This window comes from Peromyscus eremicus, chromosome 5 (assembly GCF_949786415.1).
Source record: "Peromyscus eremicus chromosome 5, PerEre_H2_v1, whole genome shotgun sequence".
Lineage (NCBI taxonomy): Eukaryota > Metazoa > Chordata > Mammalia > Rodentia > Cricetidae > Peromyscus > Peromyscus eremicus.
The window spans coordinates 461,097-487,114 of record NC_081420.1 but is presented as its reverse complement, the minus strand read 5'-3'; the positions used below and the strand labels follow the sequence as shown (position 1 = coordinate 487,114).

The 26,018-nt window shown below is 42.9% G+C and overlaps 1 protein-coding gene and 1 long non-coding RNA gene across 2 annotated transcripts in view; one reads left to right on the top strand and one right to left on the bottom strand.

Annotated features, from left to right (window-relative positions):
- Positions 1 to 12,739: 12,739 nt before the first annotated feature.
- On the bottom strand, positions 12,740 to 20,246 carry LOC131910852 (procathepsin L). The gene is made up of 8 exons (XM_059262735.1): positions 20,120 to 20,246; positions 19,061 to 19,197; positions 18,293 to 18,415; positions 18,050 to 18,196; positions 16,858 to 17,082; positions 16,475 to 16,637; positions 14,147 to 14,264; positions 12,740 to 13,126 (listed from the first exon to the last, which is right to left on the bottom strand). Exons 2-8 carry the CDS (start codon positions 19,184 to 19,186, stop codon positions 13,024 to 13,026), a joined length of 1,005 nt encoding a protein of 334 aa, XP_059118718.1. The 5' UTR covers positions 19,187 to 19,197; positions 20,120 to 20,246; the 3' UTR covers positions 12,740 to 13,023.
- Positions 18,059 to 26,018, top strand: part of LOC131910854 (uncharacterized) — a 28,831-nt gene continuing 20,871 nt past the window's right edge. The window contains exon 1 of the long non-coding RNA XR_009379227.1: positions 18,059 to 18,228. This is a non-coding gene — a long non-coding RNA (uncharacterized LOC131910854). The remainder of the gene's footprint in view (positions 18,229 to 26,018) is intronic.

Sequence of the window (26,018 nt, the reverse complement as noted above, 5' to 3'; positions counted from 1 at the left end):
GTTACAAACTGTATGGCCATGGCAGGCTTCTTGCTAACTGTTATTACAGCTTAAATTAATCCATTTCTATAAATCTATACCTTGCCACATGGCTCGTGGCTTACTGGCATCTTCACATGCTGTTTGTCATCATGGCGGCTGGCAGTGTCTCTCTGACTCAGCCTTCCACTTCCCAGCTTTATTCTCCTTCTTGTCCCGCCTATACTTCCTGCCTGGCCACTGGCCAATCAGTGATTTGTTTATTGACCAATCAGCAACACACTTGACATACAGAACATCCCACAGCACTTCCCCTTTCCTTTTTCTATTTTTTTTTCCCAAAAAGGTAGGTTTTAACCTTAACAAAGTAAAATTACATATAATTTGGGAATTTGGGCATAGCTTCTCTTACTATTTCCTGCTGGAGGGGGGCGCTGTATCTTATGGGGACACAAAGAAAATTTTAGGACTATGGAATAGTCCATGAGGCTGTATTGTCTGAGCCAGTTGCCTTCAAACCATTCTGGATGTTGGATCATCTGGGCCTTGGTGTCATCAGAGACCTTTCAGGGGGTCTTGGCTGGTCAAACCTGATGTATCTTAATCTGGAACAAATTCATAGCCTCTGGCTTTCTGTGGGAACAAAAGCAGAGTCTTCTTTCCAAAGCAACACATCCTTACATCCAAATTTTGAAGTCAAGGTATCTTTAAAATATACATATTGGTTTAACTCAACATCTTTTATGATCAAATGTTTTTCTGCAGTTAAAAATCCCAAAGATAACACAATCCAGATTCTCTGTGTAATATTCATCTTTACGTGGCTTATTTTTATATTAGTTTTACTATCTCTTTAAAGACTTTATTTTTAAAACTATGTATTTGTTTATATAACTGTATATATCACCTTTTTTGTCTCTTTCAAGCCTATGTATATTTTACATACATTGTAAACTATTACATCTGAATCTGTCTTATTATGAATCTATTGCTTTAAACTGCAGCATTTGTAAGACTGAAATGGAGCTGTGGCTGCTGGCTCCGCCTACCTCAGCTTCCCAACATGGCGGCAGTAGTTTTCCACCAGCTCTGGGAGCTGTCGTGGGTCTCTATGCTTTTATCCAAGCAGTGTGTAGCCCAGAAACCTCTTTTTTTGTTTTGTACTAGCAAAGGCTAAATCCACCATACAGCTTAATGTGCCACTTGCAGAGGCCTCATTCCCGCCATACTGCAGGTTGAGCGTGAACGCTAGGAACCCACAAGTAGCTCAAACCAGCAGCTGCCACTCATTTGAGAGAGACAATTAGGAAGCTGTTTTTAGCTCCATTTTAGAATCTTTTCTCAGGTTTTAGGTGGAAACTCTTGCCACCATGTTGGACGCCATTTGTAGCTCGAGTTTTCCTGCCCACAGTCAGGACAAATCTCTATCACCCGCCAGTCCCACAGCCACTCAGACCCAACCAAGTAAACACAGAGACTTATATTGGTTACAAACTGTATGGTCATAGCAGGCTTCTTGCTATCTGTTCTTACAGCTTAAATTAATCCATTTCTATAAATCTATACCTTGCTACGTGGCTCGTGGCTTACTGGCATCTTCACATGCTGTTTCTCATCGTGGCAGCTGGCAGTGTCTCTCTGACTCAGCCTTCCACTTCCCAGCTTTATTCTCCTCCTTGTCCTGCCTATACTTCCTGCCTGGCCACTGGCCAATCAGTGTTTTATTTATTGACCAATCAGCAACACACTTGACATACAGACCATCCCACAGTTAAATAAATAAATATTGAAAAAAAGACATAATGGCTACCAAAAAAACTCTTTATTTTTAATTCCAAAGTGAATGAGAGATAGTTTATTTTGGAACCAAATATGAATGACTATGGTCCTGCAACAGATTTTGTTTTTGCCAAATACCGTGTTCCACCATGGATATGGTTACATGAGTTTTTTTTTTTAAATTAGTTATAGGACCAAGAAAGTAATAAATCAAAGCACTTGCTGAATACATTGATGAGGCTACAAGTGGCTGTTTTACAGCAAGGTGGGGAAACCTCTGCTACAAGTTTTGGGTGCTATCCAATGGCATTCTTAGCTTTGGGTGGGTGAAAGCCAGAAGCTCATGAAGAATACATTTCCTGGTTTTGATAGTCACAAAGTTGTTATGTCAGACACATGTGGGTAATGAATGGCTTTCAAAGGGACTAAAAAATCATCTAAGATAATTGAGCTCTGGTCTGCAACAATTTTTGTTTGTTTGTTTGAAGACAGGTTCTTACTATGTCCTGGAATGTACTATGTAGACCAGACTGGCCTCAAACTCACAGAGCTCTGCCTGCCTCTGCCTCCCAAGTGCTAGATCAAAGGCATGTGCCACTACCTTTGGCTTTTTTCTTTTTCTTTCTTTCTTCTTTTTTTTGTGGTCTGCAATATTTTAACTCTCTATATTCTCAAAGTCCAGTCATTCAGCCTTGTAAAATTTTTAATGCAAGTGCAGCACTCACCCACCCCCCCTTTCCTTCTGGGAACTTCAGTTCATAGCTAGGTGCTCTCATTCTTGAAGTTTACAATCTTGATGATTCTTTTTGTTAAAAAATCACAGGCTTGTGAGATGGCTCAGTGAGTAAGGGCTCTTACTAGCAAGCCTGATGATGGAAATTCAAACACTAGAACCCACATGGTGGAAAACTGAACCACAAATTGTCCTTTGACCTCCACACATGCTTGTGAGTAGGCACATACACAAACAAATTAAACAACAAACCCAAAATGTGGGAAGAACTATAGTCCATAAAAGGGATTTAAGAAAAAAAAAACTTTACCTAGAGTATATTATGAAATAGCAAGTGCTTATTGGCAGCTATATTGAAATGTTATAAAATTAAAAAGAGTAAAACACAACCTAAGTGAATGTATGTTGAGTAGTCTAAGTTCAGGATAATGGCAAAGGAGGGAGCAGGTGGGAGCTGAGGAAGAGAAAATAGAGGATCACCAAGGGTAATAGTTCTGTGATGCTTATATTCTACTTGTCAAAGTTGGCTACTGCATGATACTTAGTTGTTTGGTTAAACACCAACCCCAGTGTGGTGCTATATGTCCATAATTCTAGCAGAAGGAAGGCTGAGGCAGGAGGATTGCAAGTTTTAAGCTAACCAACCTGACTAGTAGTGAGACTTTCAAAGTAACAATATCAATAAGAAGGGCTAGAGAGACAGCTGAGTGGGTAAGATGATGACCCTGCAATCACAGGTCAGCTCTCAGGGGGCTTTGGGCTATTAAGAGACAGTCTCAAAAACCCGAAGCAGATGTGCCTGAGGATTCATATCTGACTTTATTTTCTGTGTATCTACCCCAGAGGAAGCAGGTTTGCCTTCCCCATATGGGGAGGCTAAGCTTGCTGTATCTGAAACTGCAATGGCCTTGCATGAGGTATTGGCCCTGTGAGAGATATTGCTAGTCTCACTTGGTATGATAGTCCACAGCTATATCTCAGTAGAGGCAGGTAGATCTTTGTGAGTTCAAGCCAGTCTGGTCTACATAGCAAGTTCCAGGATAAGGTTACACAGTGAGACCTTGCACCTCACCCCCTGTACCTCCACAGAGATATTGCTGGTCTCTGCAGTACAACAGCCTTCTTTGTTTCCAAACTTGTAACTGGACTTAAGTTCCAGCAGGTCTTGAAAGGTGAGGTAGAAAGTGTGATCTGTGAAGAAGTAAACACCATTCCAAAGAACTGCATGATCTGCTGTAGAATAATCCTGTACACTGTGAAAATGTGTTGCTCTCATTGTTAATTAAAAGCTGATTGGCTGGTAGCCAGGCAGGAAGTATAGATGGGACAAGCAAACTAAGGACCAGGAAGAGAGAGGGGAGGAGACACTAACAAACACACAGGAAACAGGATGTGTAGGAAATGAGGCAACAAGCCATGAGCCATGTGGCAGAGGGTAGATAAGAAATACGGGTCAAATTAAATGTAAGAATTAGTTAGTAACAAGCCTGAGAGATTGACCAAGAATTTGTAATTAATATAAGCTTCAGTGTGTTTATTTGGGAGCTGCTAGCAGGACAGAAACTTCTGCCTACAGTGATCTCCCTTCTGTACAGACCCAAGTGTGGGAAATGGATGTCAGGATTCCAAGCTATAGTGAAAGGAGCAGAAAGTCACATCGGACAAAGCTGATTGGCATTATATTATTAAACAGAAATGTTTGAAGCAACATAGTGGCTGGACAGGTTAGAAAGCCTTCTATCAGCTCGGCAGCTAGGCTGGAACACAGGCCTGAGATGCTGGAACTGCTTTTGGAACACCACTGAGCTGATTAATATTTATTGTCCACTTGGAAGGGTTTGGGATTAACCTAGGAGAAGAAGGGGAGATACTCAGATGGTAAAGTGCCTGCAACATAAGCATGAGGTTTGGATCCTTTAGAACTAAAATAAATGGGGCGGTGGTGGCTCACGCCTTTAATCCCAGCACTTGGGAGGCAGAGCCAGGCGGATCTCTGTAAGCTCAAGGCCAGCCTGGGCTACAGAGTGAGTTCGAGGACAGGCTCCAAAGCTACACAGAGAAACCCTGTCTCAAAAAAGAAAAAGAAAAAATAATACATGCCAATTGCTGTACATGTACATGTCTATACCCCAAGCCTGGTACTCATTGGCCAATCTGATGAGACAAAGTGATAAGCTCCAAGTTCAGTGAGAGACCCTGTCTCTAAAAGTGAGGTGGGGGCTGGAGAGACAGCTCAGTGGTTAAGAGCACTTGCTACTTTTGCAGAGGACCAAAGTTCAATTCCCAGCACTGACATGGAGGCTCACAACCATCTGTAACTCCAGTGCTAGAGGGATCCAACATTCTTTTAAGGCTTCTGTAGGCACTACAAACTCATGGCTGTAGCTAGAGTTTTCTCTTTTTAGTTAGAGTTTTCCTGCCTGACCCACAGTCAGGACAGATCTCTCACCCGCCAAGTCCTACAGCTGCTCAGACCCAACCAAGTAAACACACAGAGATTTATATTGCTTACAAACTGTATGGCTGCAGCAGGCTTCTTGTTATCTAGTTCCTCTATCTTAAATTAACCCATTTCTATTAGTCTATAAGTTGCCACATGGCTCGTGGCTTACCGGTACCTTACATGTTGCATGTAACATGCTGTCATGGCGGCAGCTGGCAGTGTCTCTCTGCCTCAGCCTTCCACTTCCCAGAATTCTCTTCTCTGCTTGTCCCACCTATACTTCCTGCCTGGCTACTGGCCAATCAGTGTTTTATTTATTAACCAATCAGAGCAACACATTTGACATACAGACCATCCCACAGCACACGGCACATTAACAAATGCAAGCAAACACTTATACACACAAAATAAAAACAAATAAAATATTATTTTAAAAAAGAGTGAGGGAGGCTGGAAATGGTAGTACATACCTTTAATTGTAGCACTTGGAGGCAGAGACAGGCAAATCTGTGGGTTCAAGGCCAGACAGTGGTACATAGCGTGTTCCAGACCAGCCAGGGCTACAGTGAGACCCTGTCTCAAAAATAAATATAAAAATAAAATAAAATTGTAGTGTGAATAACGAAGTCACCAAACTTTGGTCTCTGTATGTTCATACACACCTGCATACTTACGTTTATAAACCTATGCAAACATACTCACACTCCATCCACAACACCAAAAAATAAAACCCAAATCATCTAAGAGATGCTATGTCCAGGGGGACATTTCCAGAGAAGACTAAAGATAGAAAGACCTACCCTAATTGTGGATGGAACCGTAACATTTGCTCAGGGCTTATATACAATAAAACAGTTTGAAGTCCGCTGAGCACCAGCCTTCTCCTTCTTGCTTCTTGGCCTTCTGTGAAACAAACTGTAGCATGAATCTTAAAAAGTTCTTATTAATAAGATCAAACCTGAGGCCAAGTATTGAGGTGAACACTGGATGATCAGAGAGCCAGAACAAGCCACAGCTACCTCACCTCGACAATTCTCAGCTGGTCTTGCTTCCTCAGACTGGAGGCCTCTGAGTCCTCATCCAGAATGGGTCTCAGCTGAATTGCTGCTCAATAGCCTGAATTTGCTTAACCAGCCAAATGCTTAACCAGGCCAAAATGCTTCTAGTTTCTGGTCCTCACGCCTTATATAACTTTCTACTTTCTACCACCACTCCCTGGGATTAAAGGCGTGAGTCACCATGCCTGTCTGTATCCTTGAACACATGGATTTCTGCCTCTGGAATGCTAGGATTAAAGGCGTGTGCTACCACTGCCTATCCTTTATGTTTAATATTGTGGCTGCTCTGTCTCTGACCCCAGATAAGTTTATTAGCATGCACAATATTTGGGGGAATACAATACCACAACAAACTGTTCTGTCCTCCCATGCCCCACCACCACCATGGACTATACTCTGAAACTGTGAGCCAAAATGAATCCCTCCTTCCTTCAGTTGTATCTGTCATTCATTTTAGTCACTGTGGTGTAAAAGCAGCTGAGACAGAAGGCACCTAATTTGGAAACTGAAATGTTGAAGTACACTTATCACGTAAGATCTTTTTGCTGACCCTAATATTGCACAGGGTGATGGAGAGTGTCTGCAGATAGTCAGTTTCCTTCAAGGTCCATCTATTAACTTCCTTGTAAAATAAGGTTTTAGAAAAGAATCCTGTTGAGTCATTGGTCTTGGCAAAGCTGGCTTCACCTTTATGGATCTACCTTAGGGATGTGTCCACTCTCCAGCACTGTCATAATTTAGTCATCGGGGCTCTTAATTGCTTCTCCCTTCCAAAAGACACACTGGTCCGTGACTGTTGATGACATTGTACCGATTGGAACTAGTGAAGGACCATCTTCATGAGGTGTTTGTGTCATGTGACTTTCACCTCAATGAAAGTGCTGTGTCCAGTTATGTGCATATGTTGAGAGATACCTCTTCCAAAGTGAAGAGATTGCTATATTCATCCCCTCTGATAGCCACAAAAAATACTGAACACTTTTGGGACCCCTTTGGATTGTAAAGAAAACATATTTAGCTGTCACTATGGCCCATGTCTTCAATAACCCTAAAGCTGTGGCTTTTGAATGAGGCCAGATGAAAGGAGACTTTGCAAGAGCTTCAGGCTGCTGTCTATGCTGTTCTACCACTTGGACAATATGACCCAACATTCCAAGCCTCAGTGATACACAAGGAAACATCTGAGACAGGGATAAAGTATTGACAGGGCTCTAGTGGTAAAGCAGTCTTAGGACCATAAAAGAAGTCATTCTCTTCAAATAATTATCTTGTGTGTATGTCCACATCCTGTAATGCATGTGTCAAGATTAGAGGACAACCTTGGATATCAATCTTTGCCTTCCACATTGTTTCAAACAGGGCCTCATGCTCTCCCCTGTGTAAGGCAGACTAACTAGCCTGGGAGCTTCTGGAGATTCTCATCTCTACCTGCCATCTTGCTATAGAAGCCCTGGAATTATAGGCATGTGCTACTTTACCTGATTTTGTATATGTTCTGGGAAATCTGAACAATTTCTTGCCCTTACATGGCAAGTGGTTTTACCCACCATGCTATCTCTCCAGGTCAGTTCTGTTTTGGGTCTTGTGCCATCTAGTTACCCTTTGAACCAAATTGTTTGCCATAAACTGGGTGTTGTCTGATCCACCATGACCTAAAATTTGACCAAATGCATTGCATCATCAAATGGAAGTGGTACATATGGTTGACCTTGATAACCAGTAAGTTACGCAGGAATATGTTTTAAATGCTGATGGTACTTGGTTCTCTTATTTTCTCTCCAGTCACAAGCAGGGTATCATGGAAAACTAAAATTAAGAGAAAACTTGGGTCTTGTTCACAGAGGTTTTGGAACACTATGCATATAGCACCAGAGTGACAGTGGCAATACTATATTGGAATGTCCCTACAGGACAGGGTGAGGGAAGCCCTGATAATTCATTTTGCTTGGAAAGGGAAATGGCTAGACACATCTATATACTGGTTTCATGGTCTGTGGCCAAAGGTTTGACTGGTCAGAAACTTGGAAGGAGCAAATAGAAGACAGTAGATATGTGGGTCTAATTCTCTGTTAAGGGCCAAAAGAAAAAAAAATGGGTAGGTAAGTGATTATATTCTATGAGAATTCTCAACAAATTGCAACCTCACAGGAGAGGATTTTTTATACTCAAGTGAATATGATACCTGTTGGCCTTTCCCTGCAGCCACACAGTATGATCCAAACAAGTGACCATGGTGACAGAAAGTTGTATGTGTGTGGCTTGGGAGGAACCATGATTATTCATTTCATTCTTTTGTTCCCAGAGGCAGCTCAGAGTTGTTACCTAGGTGTCTAATGGACATTTCAATGAGTAAACAAGAATTACAAAACTCTTAAAATGTAGGAAGTAGGCCAGTTCTGAGAATGGCTTCATTTAAAAATAAAGGATAAGGAACATTTGTACATTTCAGTGTTTACTTCTATCTTAGGTATTTTTATTGACACTATAAAACACCATAAGCAAGGCAAGTTATAAAAGCAAGCAGTTAATTGGGGGCTTGCTTATAATTTCAGACATGGCAGGAAGCAATGCATGGTAGCAGGCAGGCAGGTATGGCACTGGAGCATTAGCTAAAAGCTTACATGTTGAGATAACAACTATGAAGAAGAGAGCTAACTGGAATGGCATGAGCTTCTGAAACCTCAAACTCACCACCAGTGACACACCTCCTCCAACAAAGTCACACTTCCTAATCCTTCCGAAACAATTCTACCAACAAGCATTCAAACATAAGAGAACATGGAGTCCATTCTCAAACTACCACAACATGCATGCCTCACCCCTAGTAAATAAATGTAACAAAGAATTAATTTTAAATGCCACAGGCAAAACACAAACATGACATGAATGTGCTATGGAGGTTTCTTGTTTAGGTTCCTGCCTACTCCAGTAAGATGCCTGTGTCATAGCTTACCCTGTGACCTGAGCTAGCCATCTTGATTTGCACAACCACTTTTCACCTCTCTATACTTCCACTGCAGTTTAACTAAGATATTTAGATGCTAGAGTCAAGAAAACGATACTATAGGCTTGTGCTACTGACTTGATTTTTCATACCTATCGGTATCTTTGAAAAATGTTTAAGGGGCTCTGTGGTGACTTGAAAGAAAATGGCCTCCAAAGGGAGTGACACTATTAGCAGGTGTGGTCTTGTTGGAGGAAATGTGTCACTGTGAGGGTGGGCTTTGAGGTCTCTTATATGCTCAAGATACTGCCCAGAGTCTCAGTTCATTTCCTATTGCCTGCAAGATGTAGAACTCTCAGCTACTTCTCCAGAACCATGTCTGCCTGCACACTACCATGTTGCAACAATGATAATGAACTGAAATTCTGGACTGTAAGTGAACCACTACAACTAAATGTTTTCTTTGGTCATGGTATCTATTCACAACAACAGAAACCCTAAGGCAGGCTCAGAGGTTAAGATCACTTGCTGCTCTTCCAGAGGAAAACTGAGTGTGGTTCCCAGCACCCATATCAGATTGCTCACAATAGCCTCTAAGTTCAGCTACAGGGAATATGACACCCTCTTCTAGTCTTCACAGGTCTGTACATACATGGCAAATGTACACACACACACATAAACCAACCTTTTAAAAAAGTTTTCAGATGAGAAACGTAGCCTGTCATTTTTGAAAGTGACAAAACCTTCATGTTATTATATTTCAAGACATCTGAGGGCTCTGCTCAAACAGTCTTGAAAGTTGCCACATACTCATCCAACTTAGTGCTTAAAGCCTAGGGTTGGTTCAGCAGTCTATGATTAATGTTGAATTATACTGCTGTGAAGAGCTGGGTAAAGAAATCTGTTTCTGACCCAGGAAGACAGCTCTGTAGTGATATTTTGTTTGTGCTGTAATAAAGCTTTCCTGAAGATCAGAGGGTAGAGCTAGCCATTAGCTAACCATAGAGGTCTGGAGGACTGTATAGACAGACAGGAAGTGATATGGCTGGGCAGAGAGAGTAAGTGATAAGGATGGAGACAGCTCTCAGCTCTTTTTCAGTCTGAGTCATCGTGGAGGTAAGAGGTGACCTTGGCTGGCTCCTTTACTTCTCTGATCTTTCAGCATTTACCCCTATATGTGACTCCGGATTTTTATTAAGAGCAACTAGAATTCGTGTTACACAGCTTAGCAGATTTCATGCCCCAATGATTCTGAGGGTGAAGGACTTGTTGCTGAGCATAATAATCTGATTTTAATCCTTGGCACCTATATGGTATGAGAGAAGTGACTCCCACACCTTGTCCTCCAACCTCCACATGCACAAATGTATGTGAACATACACATATCCCCCTTCAAAATAAATGTATAATAAAAAAAATTAAAGAAAATTAAGCACTGGGCATTTGTGGCACATCATGTCTTTAATTTCAGCACCAGGTAGGCAGAGGCAGGCAGACCTCTGAATCTGAGGCCAGACAAGTCTACTTAAGAGTTCTGGGTTATATAGAGACCTTGTCTCAAAAAATGAATGAATGAACAGAAACTCTTTTTTAGAAAATGCAGTCTGGTAGATGGCTGTGAACTAAGGTCACCTCACAGTATCTCATGCCTGTTCCTCAGCACCCACTTCCTTCACAATAGCTTATGGCTTTGGTAAGTATTTCACCAGGTTATCATCTGCATTTCCTTATTTGACCGAGGATAGACATAGGTCTTACACATTTTACACTTGCACAAACATTTAGCTCCCAGAATGTAGGGATATTTTCATTATCTTTTAAACAAGAAAATACTGCTGGGTGTCGTGGTGTATGTCTTTAACCCCAGCAACTGGAAGGCAGAGGTATGTGTATTTCTGAGTTTGTGGCCAGCCTGGTGTAAAGAGCTCCAGGACAGCCAGGGCTATAGAGAGACCCTGTCTTAAAAAACAAACAAAGTAACAACCATACCACAAAAATAAAATACTGTTTTAGTCACACTTTCTGGCTGTGTGACTATGTCAGTCTATTTTATTCCCTTCCAAGTTTATTTTAAGTCAGGGATTAAGTTACTGACGCTTATTTGGCCTAGAGACTTCTGGCCTGTCCTTCCCTCATGGTTTCTCAGTCATCTTCCAAAGCCCGAGAGCAACTTTTGTGGTCTCAGCTGATTTCGCATGGACCTTGAACACACTTCTCCATGTTACCAAAACCTGAGATATGTTAATCACAACTGTTCAATGTATTGTTGCCAATCCTGGGTAGCATGAGGTGGATATCAGCTGAGGTGACATGACAAAGCCCAGTATCCTGGCAGCCCGCCGTGTCTGGTCTTTGCAGTATTGTAGTCTTCATCTGTAATGTAAGGAGCTTCTCCAGCACCTCAGAGCTTCATCACACCTAACCCCCTTCTAGTCAGCAACCTCCTAACATGGAAAACCCACACATCTGCATCTGCATGTCTGCTCACTCTCTAGAACAGTCTGTGGTTCAAGACTCCTTTGGCAAACCTGTCTCCAAAAATATTTATATTATGATTCATTAACAGCAGCAAAATTATACTTATGAAGTAGCAATGAACATAATTTTATGGTTGGAGGTCACCACAACATGAGGAACTATATTAAAAGAGTCACAACATTAGGGAGTTTGAGAACCACTGTGTAGAACAATTTGCTCTTATTCTTCTGAATTTGTTAAGTTTTGCCAGATACAAGACTTGAGCCTGAGTATAACAACACATGCTTGTTACTTTAGCCCTTAGAAGGCGGAAGGAGGGGATCACGGGTTTAAGACCAGCTTAGGCTACATAATAAGACTGTCTCTAACAGTAATATACTGTGTACTTTAAAAACAGCTAAAAAAACGTTAAGAAGTGCTGTGGGATGTTCTGTATGGCAAATGTGTTGCTAATTAGTCAATAAATAAAACACTGATTGGCCATTGGCTAGGCAGGAAGTATAGGCAGGACAAGGAGGAGAATAAAGCTGGGAAGTGGAAGGCTGAGTTAGAGAGACACTGCCAGCCGCCACCATGACAAACAGCATGTGAAGATGCCGGTAAGCCACGAGCCATGTGGCAAGGCATAGATTAATGGAAATGGATTAATTTAAGATGTAAGAACAGTTAGCAAGAAGCCTGCCACGGCCATACAGTTTGTAAGCAATATAAGTCTCTGTGTTTACTTGGTCGGGTCTGAGCGGCTATGGGACTGGCAGGTGAGAGAGATTTGTCCTGACTGTGAGCCAGGCAGGAAAACTTAAGCTACAAAGAAGTGATAAAATGAGGTGAGCTTATGAGCCCTATCTAATCATTTCATATTATATATGTATCAGAACATTATATTGTATTTCATAAATACATGTAATTATCTGCCACTTAAAACTAGTGGGGCTGGCAAGATGGCTGTGTTAAAAGGCCTGACAACTGATTTTAATCCCTAAAACCAACACTGTAGAAGGAAAGAATGGACTCCTCCAAGTTGTTCTCTGACCTACAACATCTATCGCATCTAACACACACACACACACACACACACACACACACACACACACACACACACACACACACCAAAACCCCCTAAAACCTCCAAAACCCAATTATCCCATAAGCTAGATTCACCTACATATACCTGATGGGAAGCTGATGGAAAAAAAATCTATGTATCCTTAAAACCAAAAGGCCTCAGCAGCACCTGTTAGCCTTTTCATACTGTACAATGACACCCTGAGCCAGTCTTTAGTCCCAAACATTTCTCAACACATTACAAAAAGAAGTCCCACCTATACACACTGAACTAAAATTTATTTTCAAAAGCTAAAGAAAGCTTTATACATCCTTTATAAAACAAATATTCCAGACTTGGAATTAAGCAATGAGTGTTCAATATTATAAAGCTGTTTATAAGAGTAGTTTAAGTAGTGGTAACATTTAACCATGTAAAAATGTCACAGAATTCAAATCATGACTTGGATCTTCAATGATTCAAGTACTACGGTCTCAATAAGGGTTTGGTCAATTTTAAGATTAAATTCCATAGTGTCCGTGAGTCTTTAATTACCACTTTCCATCATTTCACGGTAGGATAGCTGGCAGCAGTGGCAATTCCACAGTGGTTGTTCCTGTCTTTGGCTATATGGAAGAAGCCTTCCATGCCCCATTCAGTACCCCAGCTGAAAGAGATTCAAGGAAATGAGAGTGATTAATAATTAACACTTAGCTAGCTGTGAGTGCTCCAAGATCTACACATAAACTATACAGGGCACTCATTCCTGTCACTCTAACTGTGGAAGCTATAGGTAGATGTTGGTGCTTTCCTCTAGCATTCTTTTATTTTTTTGAGACAGGATCTCTCACTGAACCTGGAACTGATATCCCCCCAATCGCCCAGCACTGGGGGTACAGTTGTTATAGTACATGGCTTATATGTGGGTGCTGGGGAGCCAAACACAGGTCCTCATGACCGAGTGGCAAGTACTTTATCCATACAGTCATTGCCTCAGCCCCTCACTTATTTTGAGACAGGGTTCTGTGTAGCCAAGGTTAGCCTCATTATTTCTCTAAAAGAGGATGCCCTTGAATTGTTGGATCTCCTTCCTCCATCAGTGTTGGGATACAGGCACGCCCACCACACTAGGTTTTATGTGGTGCTAGAGACTGAACCCAGGCTTTTGCATATTCTAGGGAAGCATTTTACCAACTGGGCTATATCCTTAGTACCCTCTTAACTTTTAAAAGGAAAATGAGGCAAACTAGGATTTTAATAGAATGCTGTGTCTCCACATTCAATGTTATGCTATATCTCAATGAAAAATAACTAGCTGTGAGACTTAATTCTGACAGGCTTTAAGGCTGCTGAGAGCTGAGAACAAAATGCAGATAACACAGGGAAGCACATGTGCTAAGGTTTCTGCTGGCCATCTCTTGCTGAAAACTAGAAAAAGAAAAGCAGGCTAAAATCTCACAGGTCTCACAGCCTTATTTTAATTTTGGGGCCAAATTTGGAAATTCAATATTACAAATATGTATGAATCTCCCCAACAAGCTTAGTTCAGAATCTTAAACACAAATCCTTCACTCTAAATGTGAGAAAGACTTCCAGGATTTTAAAATTTGGCTGGCATCGAAATATTGATTCCCCACCTCCCCAAGAACTCTTTTCAATTTAAAATAAAACATTTAGAATCTTTTACCTGTTCTTGACAATCCAAAATCTATTCTTATTTGAATCTGTTCCTTCAAATCCATAGCCAATCACCAGAACTCCGTGGTCAAGGTCCTTGCTGCTGCAATTCGGTTCATAGTAAATGCCTGGCAGTTAAATGAACACTGGGTGAGAGGTTCCAATCACCATAGGACAGTGACCCACCCTGTCCCCCACAATGTCACAGATCCCAAATTCTGTAGAAGATACTAGGTAAAAAATAGTAGTGTTGATTCTGGGTAAGGTGGTGCATGCCTTACTCCCAGCATATCAGAGACAGGTCTCTAAGGCCAGCCTGGGCTACATAAAGAGTTCTAGGCCAGTCAGGGTGACAATAATAAAATCCTATCTCAAATATTGAGTCCAAGCTGCTCTCCAACTTGCTATGTAGCCAAGGATGGGCTTGATTGCTGTGAGATGTTCTGTATTTCAAATATGTTGCTCTGATAGGTTAATAAATAAAGCACTGATTGGCCAGTAGCCAGTCAGGCAGTATAAGTGGGACAAGCAGAGAGGAGAATTCTGGGAAGTGGAAGGCTGAGTCAGACAGACGCTGCCAGCCACCGCCATGAGAAGATGTTAAGATACCGGTAAACCATGAACCATGTGGCAAGGTCTAGACTAATAGAAATGGGTTAATTTAAGATAGAAGAAATAGACAAGAAGCCTGCCACGGCCATACAGTTTGTAAGCAATATAAGTCTCTGTGTTTACTTGGTTGGAGCTGAACGGCTGTGAAACTGGCAGGTGAGAGAGATTTGTCCTGACTGTGGGCCAGGCAGGAAAACTCTAGCTACACTTGATTACTTGGTTTTCCTGCCTCTGCCTCCTGAGTGCTGGGATTACATAAGTGAACTACAACACCTGGCTTATGTGGTGCTGGGACTGAACCAGGGCTTCAAGAATGCTGGGAAACACTATTGACTGAACTACATTCTTATCTCGATTAAAAAAATTCTATTGTTTTAAAGCCTATGGTGACAGGATCCATTTTCTACCTAGTCCCTGATGTATGAGCTGGCTCTTTGGAACCTATTCCCCATGTTGGGATGTCCTGTGCAGCCTTGATGCAGGGGGGAGAAGCTTGGTCCTGCTACAACTTGATATGCTTTGTGGATTCCCAAGGGAGACTTTACCCCATCTGAATGGAGAGGGAGGAGGAGTGGATGTGGGGGTAAGAAGGGAGGTGAGAGAAGAAAATGGGAGGAGAGGAGGGAGGGAAAACTGGTTAGTATGTAAAATAAAAAAGGAAACAAAAGATTAAAAAAATGTGTTTCTCAAAGATAAGAAAAAAAAAAAGGAAAAGAAAAAACCTTTAATGCCAAACAACTATCCCACTCTAATGCCAGCATGGTAAGAAATTTTGAGAACCACATATCTTGTGTTAGATATCTTGGTCTTAGCATTGGTATTGGTATGCTTATCTACTAGCATACCAATTACCATAACCTCTGCTACTCTTAAATCTAAAGAGAAAGCTTATCAATGAGCAAGCTTTCTCTCCCCTCCCCACTACAACTGAACAACAGGCCCCTTAAAGTCCTAATTATAGCAGTAAGAAATCTTTTGGAGAAAGATCCAGCTATTGGAGAAAGAGTTAGGTAAATCAGGTTCTATCTATAGAAGCAATTCACAATATTTAAAGAAATATTCAGATGGTAAAATGGCTCAACCAGTAAAGGTGCTTGTTAAGAAGGCTCAGGGCTGAGCTGGGCGGTGTTGGCGCACGCCTTTAATCCCAGCATTCGGGAGGCAGACGCAGGTGGATCTCTGTGAGTTCGGATCTCTGAGTTTGAGGCCAGCCTGGTCTACAAAGTGAGTTCCAGGAAAGGCGCAAAGCTACACAGAGAAACCCTGTCTCGAAAAAAAAAACAAAACAAAAAAAAACAAAAAAAAGAAGGCTCAGGGCCTGAGTTTGATTCTGAGGCCACACACAGTGGAAAGAACTGACTCCTGCAAGTTGTCCTCTAACCCCATATGCATTCATAGCACAGACACATTCATCCCCCAAGAGGGTGCTGGAGAGATGGCTCAGCAGTTAAAGGTATTCCATGCTCTGTAGGGAACCTAGTACCCATATTAGGTAGCTTACAATTAATTGCCTCTTAGTCCAGATCCAGGGGATCTGATGCTTCAGGACTCTGAGGGTACTTGCACTTACATGCACACCCCCAACATAATTAAATAAGAGAAACCTTGAAAATGCCTAATCAGTCAAATAGAAACATCTGCCCATTAAATGCAGACTCAAAATTCCAACAGTCTTAGGAAGCAAAACTCATCACAAAGGCAGGGTGGCACTAATTCTAACAATTACCTTTACTGTAGAACTGGAAAGACGGATGGCTGGCATCTATAGCGACAGCAATAGGCCCCACAAATGCCACAGCCTTCATAAGGGCCTTCTCCAGCTGAGGGATATCCACGTAGCCTGTGTCATTAGCTACAGAAAACTCAGGTCTGTACTTACAGGTTCCATCCTTTGAAAGTTAAAGGAGAGACTTGATCATTAACTGTTTACTTTTTAGAACATGAGTTCTAGAAACAAAACACTGTGATGTGCAGCTCACTATGTCAGGTCGATACTCAAAAACCATCCCTAGAAACAGAATTCTGTTAGTTACCCACAAAGTACAAACTCTGAAAACCGGTCTGTTAATGTTTCCTTTTCTGAAAACAAAGATGAAATAAATCAATTACCTTTCCTTCATAGGGATAGGACTCCTCTGAATCCAGACCTTTGTTGTTAAAAACATACTGGAAGGCATAATCCATCAGGCCACCATTGCAGCCCTGATTGCCTTCAGCCTGAGAACAGTCCACAAGGTTCTGCTCACTCAGTGAGGTGAGTATGCCAGTCTTAAGGCACATCTGTCCTTCTAGGGCCCCACACGCACTAAAAGCCCAACAAGAACCGCATTGGCCCTGAAAAGAGAAAAGAGAAAGAGGTCAGTGGTTTACAAGACAAAGACAGCCAACAGCTTTTACATATGCATGCCTTAAAAATAGTAAACAGGAAGCTGGGTGTGGCAATATATGCCTGAAATCCACCTGGGAGATTAAGGCAAGAGGGTTCTGAGTTCAAGGCCAGGCTGGACTCTATAGTGAGACCCTGTTTCATTCATGCTCCAAAGGTGTAATACACCAAGAAACAGATCAGAATACTGCGTGGGGTCAAGGTTAACGCATAGAGAACAGAGAGGGGGTCTAACAGGGCCTGGCCCCTCTCAGGAGCTACTGGCAGTTGATGGCTACTGGGGGAAGGAAATCATCTTCAGTGACGTCAGTGTAGAGTGGCCCATGCTCTAGTGGGGGGACAGCTATGTCACACCCTGTGCATGGCAGGCTGGGTGGCCCTGGTTAAACTCCATGGGCTACAGAACAAAAAGACTTGAGGGTGGGATGGGGACTCATTGGGGGTGTTGGTGTTGGTATGGTTGACAAGGGGATGTCAGGGGCTGAGTGTATAAAACCTCCAAGGAATAATAATAAAGAACTCGCATATCACACTGCATTATAGCAAAGCAAACTCCAATTCCTCCATGGCCTTATGCAGGAGAAGGTATGAACCAGGCATGGTCACACCTGATACTTTAGGGGGAAGGGGTAGGTATGTATGTATGCCAGAGGCCAACCTTGGGTATTGCCTCAGTCACTATCTACCTTGTTTTCTGAGACAGGCTGTCTTAATTTTATTTAGCTGGAACTCATTGATTCGACCAGGCTGGTGGGCCAGTAAGCCCTGGGAACCTATCTGTCTGTCTTGCTTCCTACTCACTGGCATTATAAGAGCTACCACATTGACTTTCTCTTCCAAGTGCGGACTCTGGGGATCAACCTCAGGTCCTCATGATCATGCTCGTACAACTGAGACTTCTCCTAGCCCTCATACCTGATTCTTTATGGCAGTCACACAACCTTTTTCTCTCCAGTCCACAGACTTGGGGACCTGAAGCAGCAGAGGCTCCTGAAATACCTTCCCCTTCCTGTGCTTCTGATGCTTATAGCCATTCACCAACTGCCGGAACTCCTCATTGGTCTTCCAGGAAATGCAAACAAAAAGTTGAAAAGGTGAGATAGCTTTGTAAAAAGAAAATGGAGAAGACACAGAGAGTCTGCATCATGTCACACTCACCATGTCACCAAAGGCATTCATTTCCATGGTGAAGCCATGCTTCCCCTCACTGTATTCCCCATTGTGCAGCTGGATCATTTTCATATTCTTCTCCCACACTGCTCTCCTCCATTCTTCCTCATTCTAGAAGCAAACATGGAACTGGAAGTTTTTATTTTTGTTAAAAATCCAGGGGAAACCAGGTATGCTGACACATGTCTTTACTCTCAGCACTGGGGAGGCAGAGGCAAGTGAATCTCTGAGTTCGAGGCTAGTCTCCAGTGAGTTCCAGGACAGTAAGAGTTAATAGTGAGACCCTGTCTCCCCACAAAAGGGGGTTGGCTACGGGCCTGGAGAGATGGCTCAGTGGTTAAAACCGCTTGTTCTCGTGGAGGACCCAGGTTCAATTCTCAGCATCACTTATAGATCACAACCGTTCATAACTCTAGTTCAAGGATGCACATGATACACAGACATAATGCAAGCAAAACACTCACACATACATATACACACACACACACACACACACATACATATTAAAATAAAAAAGTCTTTAAAAAATCCAATCCTCCTGACCAAGTGGACCTACTGTAACAGGGATAGCTATACGCTCTGGAAAGCATTCCTCCTCCCCAAAGCACACAACAGAGATATTTGTGCTCTATTCTGTTCGCAATGGGTATGTGATTGGGCTATTCCTGCTAAGAGCCTGCTTCTAGAGACTACTCTGGCTATAAACTTCCAAGAGCAAGGAGGACCGTTCTCTCCGACGCTGTGAACGTTACAAACCGTGCCATACAGCCTTCTGTATGTGGACTTCCACTGGTGCCACTGTGCATCAAATGTTTGATTAAATTTCGGAATGCCTAAGGCTGTTCCTAAGCACAGGATAGCCAGGAGGAGTAAAAGATTCATGGTTCAAATACCTAGGGAAGGAAAAGAAGAGGAAATGAGAATCCAACAAAGCCTTTTTCTTCTATAGACAGGGTGTCATGTAGTTCAAGCTGGCTTTGAACTCTTATTTGGCCCCATCTCTCAAGCGCTGGGAATTTAGTCATGAGCCACCAGCCCAGCAGCAAACCAGTTTATTTAAAATAGTTAAAATCACCTTAACAGAGCAGAAATGTCTTTCCACATGTTAATAAGTGTGGGTGTTGAGTGGAGAAAAACAAGCCAGGAATTAATCTTTGAAAGTTATTCGATTCAGCTGTTGAAATGAAAACCTGCCCAGTAAGTGGCATAGGAACTGGGATAAACTCTTTTCCATTACAGTGCCATAATAGTCTTGAGTCTCCTCATAAACCTAAGAGGGCAACTTGGTCCAGGTTATTTACTGACAGTATTTTGTGACCTCAAATGGGGATACAGGAGTCCCTAGAGGTAGGGTGCCATCTCACACTTTAAGTAATGCACAGCTGGAGAACTGACTTTCCAGAACTGAAGCCTCAAGGCGATACCTCCCTGGGTGATCCTGGTTCGGGTTAGGGTCCAGGTTGGGCCGGGCCGGGGGCTTGACGTCCGCTCTGCCTTCGTAGCCACCGCCCACGGGTGTTATGGCGGCACAGTGAGCCCTGGGCCCGTGGCCGGCTTGAAGGGGTCCTGCTGCCCCTTCGGGTCCCGTCAGGCCCGGAGTCTCGAGGCCTGACGACGACCCCGCTCGGCAACACGGGCCCGTCCCTCCGGGGAGGCCGAGGGACCACCCCTACCCCGAGGTCCTGGCCCATCCTGAGGTCCCCAGAACCGGTTGCAGACGCTGTGGTCCCCAGACGCTCCATTTTCCTCCCTATACCCGCTCGCGCAGCGTTTAGGCCCGCTGGGGTCACTCACCTGGAGCGGCCAGATACTTACAAGTACTCCGCAGACTCAGCTCCTTGGAGGTCGCCGAGGTCCGAAAATCTGGCGGAGCAGCCCTGGGCTCTGGCTTTAAAGCCTCCCAGGCTGCGGCCCCGGCAGGGCCCGCCCCCGCACCATCATTGGCTGTGCCTGCCTCGGGGCGGAGCCTGCGGGACTCCAGGCGCGTGACGCCGCGGGTCCTAACCTGTCCTGCTGGGTGATCGCCAGGGGCCGAGGAAGAGCTCCTCCCTGGAGGGTGGGTGTCCGTGTGGTGCCTTGGTCTAGTAAGATAGGCTCAGGAGCAAAGGTCTGCTGCGGAATATCCACCCAACCCTTCTTTTTTTAGTTTTAAGAGTTTTAGATTAAAATCTGCGGGGTGGAGAGCTTTTTTAGCCCACAACAAAGCTGGGTCCTAAGTGGAAGAAGGCAGGCGGGCTTCCATAGAAGTTAGAAAAATCTAGAGATGGGAAAAATAAATCCAATACCATGAAGCTATGGTCAGCACGTAGCTCCTCCTAACGCCGCACTTCCTGCCTTACCTAGGCATGGATTGTTCCTTAGGAGCCTTCCTTTCAAGCCTGCTAGAAATTATTCACGTGGCTGGCGCGTGGGTGTGGGTGTTGGGGGGGGGGGTTGGGTGGTGGCTTTTAAAAAAAGAAAAGGAGTTGAGAACGATGAAAGCTGTTTTTCCTTCCTTCCTACTCTGCGTTATGAATTGTTTTTCTTCATCTTAAAATGCTTCTTCTGGAATTTGATAAATTCGATGGAAATGTATATATATTTGTTTTAGATAGGGTTTATAACGTTTCACTATGTAGACTAGGCTGGGTTTGAACTCACAGAGATACTCCTGACTGCTTCTCAAATATTGGGATTAAAGGTATGAAACATTATACACACACACACACACACACACACACACACACACACACACACGCTCTTATACCCTCAAGAAATTTTAATGCTATCCACTTCAGTTTTCTCCCAGCCTCCCCTCAGTCAAGAGTATATTTAATATGAAGGTTGTAGTTGTATAGCTTGAAGAAATTCTTGGATAGAGGAAAAAAATACAGATATAAGTAAGGATTTAAGGACAATAATTCAGAAAAGTGTAATTTTTTTGGTCAGATAAGAACTTTTTCTATTGGCTATTCTGTTTAGAAGTTCATTGAGTTGTATAATCTTTCATTGAGTTAATTTCAATATGTATTTTTTATTTGCAATGTCTTTTATAATGAAGTTTAACATAGTATTTCTATATTTATTTATTTATTTGGTTTTTTTCAAGGTAGGGTTTCTTTGTGTAACAGCTCTGGCTGTCCTGGAACTTTCTTTGTAGACCAGGCTGGCCTTGAACTCACAAAGACCTGCCTGCCTCTGCCCCCAGGTGCTGGGATTAAAGGCGTGCACACTATCACCTGGCTAAAATAGTATTTAAAAAAAAAAATTTTGTCAGGCAGTGGTGATGCACACCTTTAATCCCAGTACTTGGGAGACAGAAACAAGGGGATCTCTGAGTTCAAGGCCAGCCTAGTCTATAGAGTGAGTTCCACAGCAGGCAGGGATACACAGAGAGACCCTGTGTTGAAAAACAAAAACAAACCAAAAACAAAACCAAGAAAAAATTTTAAAAGTCATATTCAGGGCTTGGTGAGATTGCTCAGTATTATGGTTGCCTGAAGCCAAGCCTAAGAACCTGAATTCAATCTCAGAGATCTATATGATGGGAAAAAGAGGTCTGACTCCCTAAAGTTGTCCTCTGGCCTCCATAGGGGTTTTGGCACATGCACATCTACAAAAAATGAGTTTTTAAAAGGTGTCTTTAAAAAACTTTTAAAAAAGCATATTCATGCTGGCCCTGGTGGCAGATTCCAGCACTCTGGAGGCAGAACCAAGTGGATCTTTATGATTTTGAGGCCATCCTAGTCTACATAGTGAGGTCCAGCCAAGGCTACATAGTGAGACTTATTTCATAAACAACAACAAAAAGCATATTCGTTTCAGGAAAAAAATTAGAAAAATAAACATTTCTTGCCTTCCCCATGGTCCTTTTCTAGTTTTGTTTTTTAAACAAGAATGAGGTGATGCCTCAGCTTTTCCAGAGGAATCTGAATCCGTTCCCAGGACCCAAACTGTGGTTCATAACTGCCTGTAACTCTGAGTCCCAGGGGGGAATGATACCCTCTCCTGGCTTCTACAAGCACTCGTGGCATACATATAACTTGTGTACACACACACACACACACACACACACACACACACACACACAAATGGACTTACCGTGTCTATGGGTAAACGCTTAGTGAAAAACTAAATTGAAGGAGATAGATAAATTTTGTGTCTCAATTTAAAAACAACAAAGAGAAAAGGCCAGGCTTTCTAGAAACAGACATGTTTTTTTATTTTTATTTTATTTTTTTATTTTTTATTTATTTTTTGTTTTTCGAGACAGGGTTTCTCTGTGTAGTTTTGCACCTTTCCTGGATCTCGCTCTGTAGACCAGGCTGGCCTCAAACTCACAGAGATCCGCCTAGCTCTGCCTCCCGAGTGCTGAGAGTAAAGGCATGTGCCACCACCGCCCGGCTGGTTTGTTTGTTTTTTGAGAGTCTTACTATATGTAGTCCAGCTTGGCCTCAGTCTGAAAATCTTCCTGCTTCAACCTTTGGACTGCTGGAGTTACAAGTATGTGCCAACGAATTCAGCTGGAATAAATTCTGTTGTTGATGGAACATGGTCTTGGGCAAGACTACTAAGTTACATTTTCATGCCACCTCTTTTATTTTGAAATGGTCTCTCTGTGTTGCCCAGGCTGGCTTTGAACTTGTGATCCTCCTGCCTCAGCCTCTTGAGTAGCTGGGATTCTAGGATGGAGCCACTAGACCAGGATTCAAACAAGTGTTATGTGTTTGTTTGGTTTGGTTTGGTTTTTCAAGACTGTTTCTCTATGTAGCCCTGGCTGTCCTGGAACTAGCTCAGTAGACTAAGCTGGCCTCAGATTCAGAGATCTGCCTCCCTCTGCCTCCTGAGTGCTGGCTGGGGTTAAAGGCGTGCGCCACCATGACCAGCCAATTTATTGAAATTTTTATTGACATCCTTTGACTGCTAGAGAGGCTGTTCTAGAAGTTCTCAGATGATTAAAAAAAAAAGTACCTCCTAACCCCAAATTAATCACAGTTTTCTTTTTTATTTATTTATTTTTTTTAAAGTAGCTGGATGGTAGTGGTACATGCCTTTCATCCCAGCACTTGGGAGGCAGAAGCAGGTGGATCTCTGAGAGTTCATGGCCAGGCTGGTCTACAGAGTGAGTTCCAGGACAGTCAATGCTACAGAGAAACCCTATCTCAGGGATTTTTTTTAAAAAGCTCTTTCTGATGGCAATAATCAGTTTTCAAAACAGTCATTCATGGGTGGGAATAAGTACCCACCACCTCTAGCTGGGTTGGGGAGCAGATTTAGAACTTGCTATATTACAAGGAGATAATGCAAAGGAAGAGAAGATGATGCTTTGGGGTGAGGGTGGGGACCCAGTTGGGTATGCCCTGACTGTTTGGAGGCTGTCACTTGGATGCTGGGGTTGGAGTGACCAGAAATGGAACATCCTTGTGGTTGACTTGGGGACTTGGATTTGGAGAACATACCTGGTGTTGTCTGGTTCATCTGGGGTGGGAAGTAGAGGGAAAAAATGAAGTCATCAGCTATTGAGTAAGTTTTGAGATTCAGAGCTATTCACCTAGGCAATGGTTTCTTTTCTTCTTTGGGTCAGAGTTCTGTGCTGCTTAGTTATTCCATTGTGTGTTTGTTTACTCAGTCTATCACAAGCAATCTAAGTTATTTTAACACGTGGGTTTTACAGCTGCCCTTGGGCCACAGCTCACAAGATTGCACTGGGCGGGAAAAACCTGCCTCTGCTTTAAGCTCTACACCTTGAGCAACAGATTGGCAACAGGTCAAGCAGAAGTGCCCTAGAGAATGGCATCCCCTTGCCTTTTGATGTGTGATATGGTTACTCTGGAGAAAGCATCAGGTCCTTTTATGGCCTCCATATCTAACTTAAGCCAAAGAATATTGAATATGGGAGACAGCCACTAAATCTTGATGAATGCTAATTATTAAAACAGTCATGTTTTAGTCATGTGGCTGAACCTTAGCTCCATTTTTTGATAAAATACAGTTGGCTGAACTTCCCAACTCCTATTTTCTTCACACACACACACACACACACACACACACACACACACACACACACACAGACATGTTTAATGCAGTGGTATTCAAGACAGTGATGCCACTTTATATTGATCTCCAATGTAACTACCCTTCTAAATTTTTAAAATTCATGAAGCTGAGGATTATTCTTTAAAAACACTATCCAAACTGGGGATGTAGCTCAGTTGGTAGAGTGCTTGTCTAGCAAGCGTGCTTGGAGCCCTGGGTTTGATCTTAGTACTGCATAAACCGGCATAGTGGTACATGCCTGGAATCTCAGCTCTCAGGACTGGAGGCAGGAGGAGGAGGTGTTCAGTGTCTTCCTCTGCTACACATTAAGCTCAAGGCCAGCTTGGGATATAAAATAAATAGAGAATGAAAGAAACAATGTGTAGTTGTTCCCCCCACCCCCCATCTCTCCACACACTGTGAAGACCGGAACTGTATTCATTATCTCACAGAAATGGAGGTCAGGAGTCTGAAGTTGTCCTCACTGAAAATGAGGTGTCAGCAGCCCCTGCTGCTCCTTTGGCTGACAGAGCACCACTCTAATCTCTGTGATAACACTGTTTTCTTCTATATGTGTCCTATCTTTCTCTGTCTTTGTTCTCCACAGACACAGTGACTGCCTTTGGGACTCAAACAGGTAATCATTCAGGCACAGTCCTTCCTTCCCAAGATCCTTAACCACGTTTGCAAAGACTTAGCTGTAGAAGATAAGTTTCTGATTGCAGGAATTAACATTTCATATCTTTGGCAATTATGTTCATTCTGTCACTTGTAGCCTAAGTAAAGGTGCCCTCCCTTCTTCTCTCTTTCCCTCCCTCCCTTCCTTCATTGACAGGGCCTCTTGTACCCCAAGCTGTCCACATATAGCATAACTGATCTTCCTGCCTCTACCACCAAATGCTGGAATGATAGGTGTTTGCCATCATGTCTGGTTTATGTGGTTTAGGTATTCAGCCCTAGGCTTCATGAATGCTAGGCAAGCACTCTACTAAACTATAATCCCAGCCCTAGGGTCAGTTTCTCAACAAGTCTGTAGAACACTCTGTGCTCCCTATTAGTTGGGGCTGTTCATGCTGAGTGGTGGTAGCTCATGCCTCTAACCCCAGCACTTGGAAGGCAGAGACAGGCAGATCTGAGTGAGCTCGAGGTCAGCCTGGTCTACAGAGCTAGTTCTGGGATGGCCAAGGCTACATAAAGAAACCCTGTCTCAAAAAACCAAAACCAAACCAAACCAAACCAAAACAACAACAATAAAGTAAAAAGTTGAAGCTGTTCTAACTAGGAACTTCCCATACTGTCATTTCTTTGTTCCATCTAAGTCTCAAATCTGTGCCTCATTCATGTGCCTTCCTACAAACATTTTCTTTCTTTCTTTCTTTTTTTTTACCCCGGAGCAGAGGACCGAACCCAGGGCCTTGCACTTGCTAGGCAAGCGCTCTACCGCCGAGCTAAATCCCCAGCCCCATCTACAAACATTTTCTGCTTCAACTTTCCCTTGCAATGTTTGACCCACTGTTAGAAAAAAACTTAAAAAAAACATTTTAAGTGTATATGTGCATGGACATGTGTGTGTACCTATATGCACATAAGCCATGATGTGCATGTAGAAGTCAGAGGACAACTGCAGGAGTTGGTCTCTTGTTCTATCATGTGTGTTCTGGCAATTAAACTTAGTTCACTGGGCTTGGTAATAAGTGCT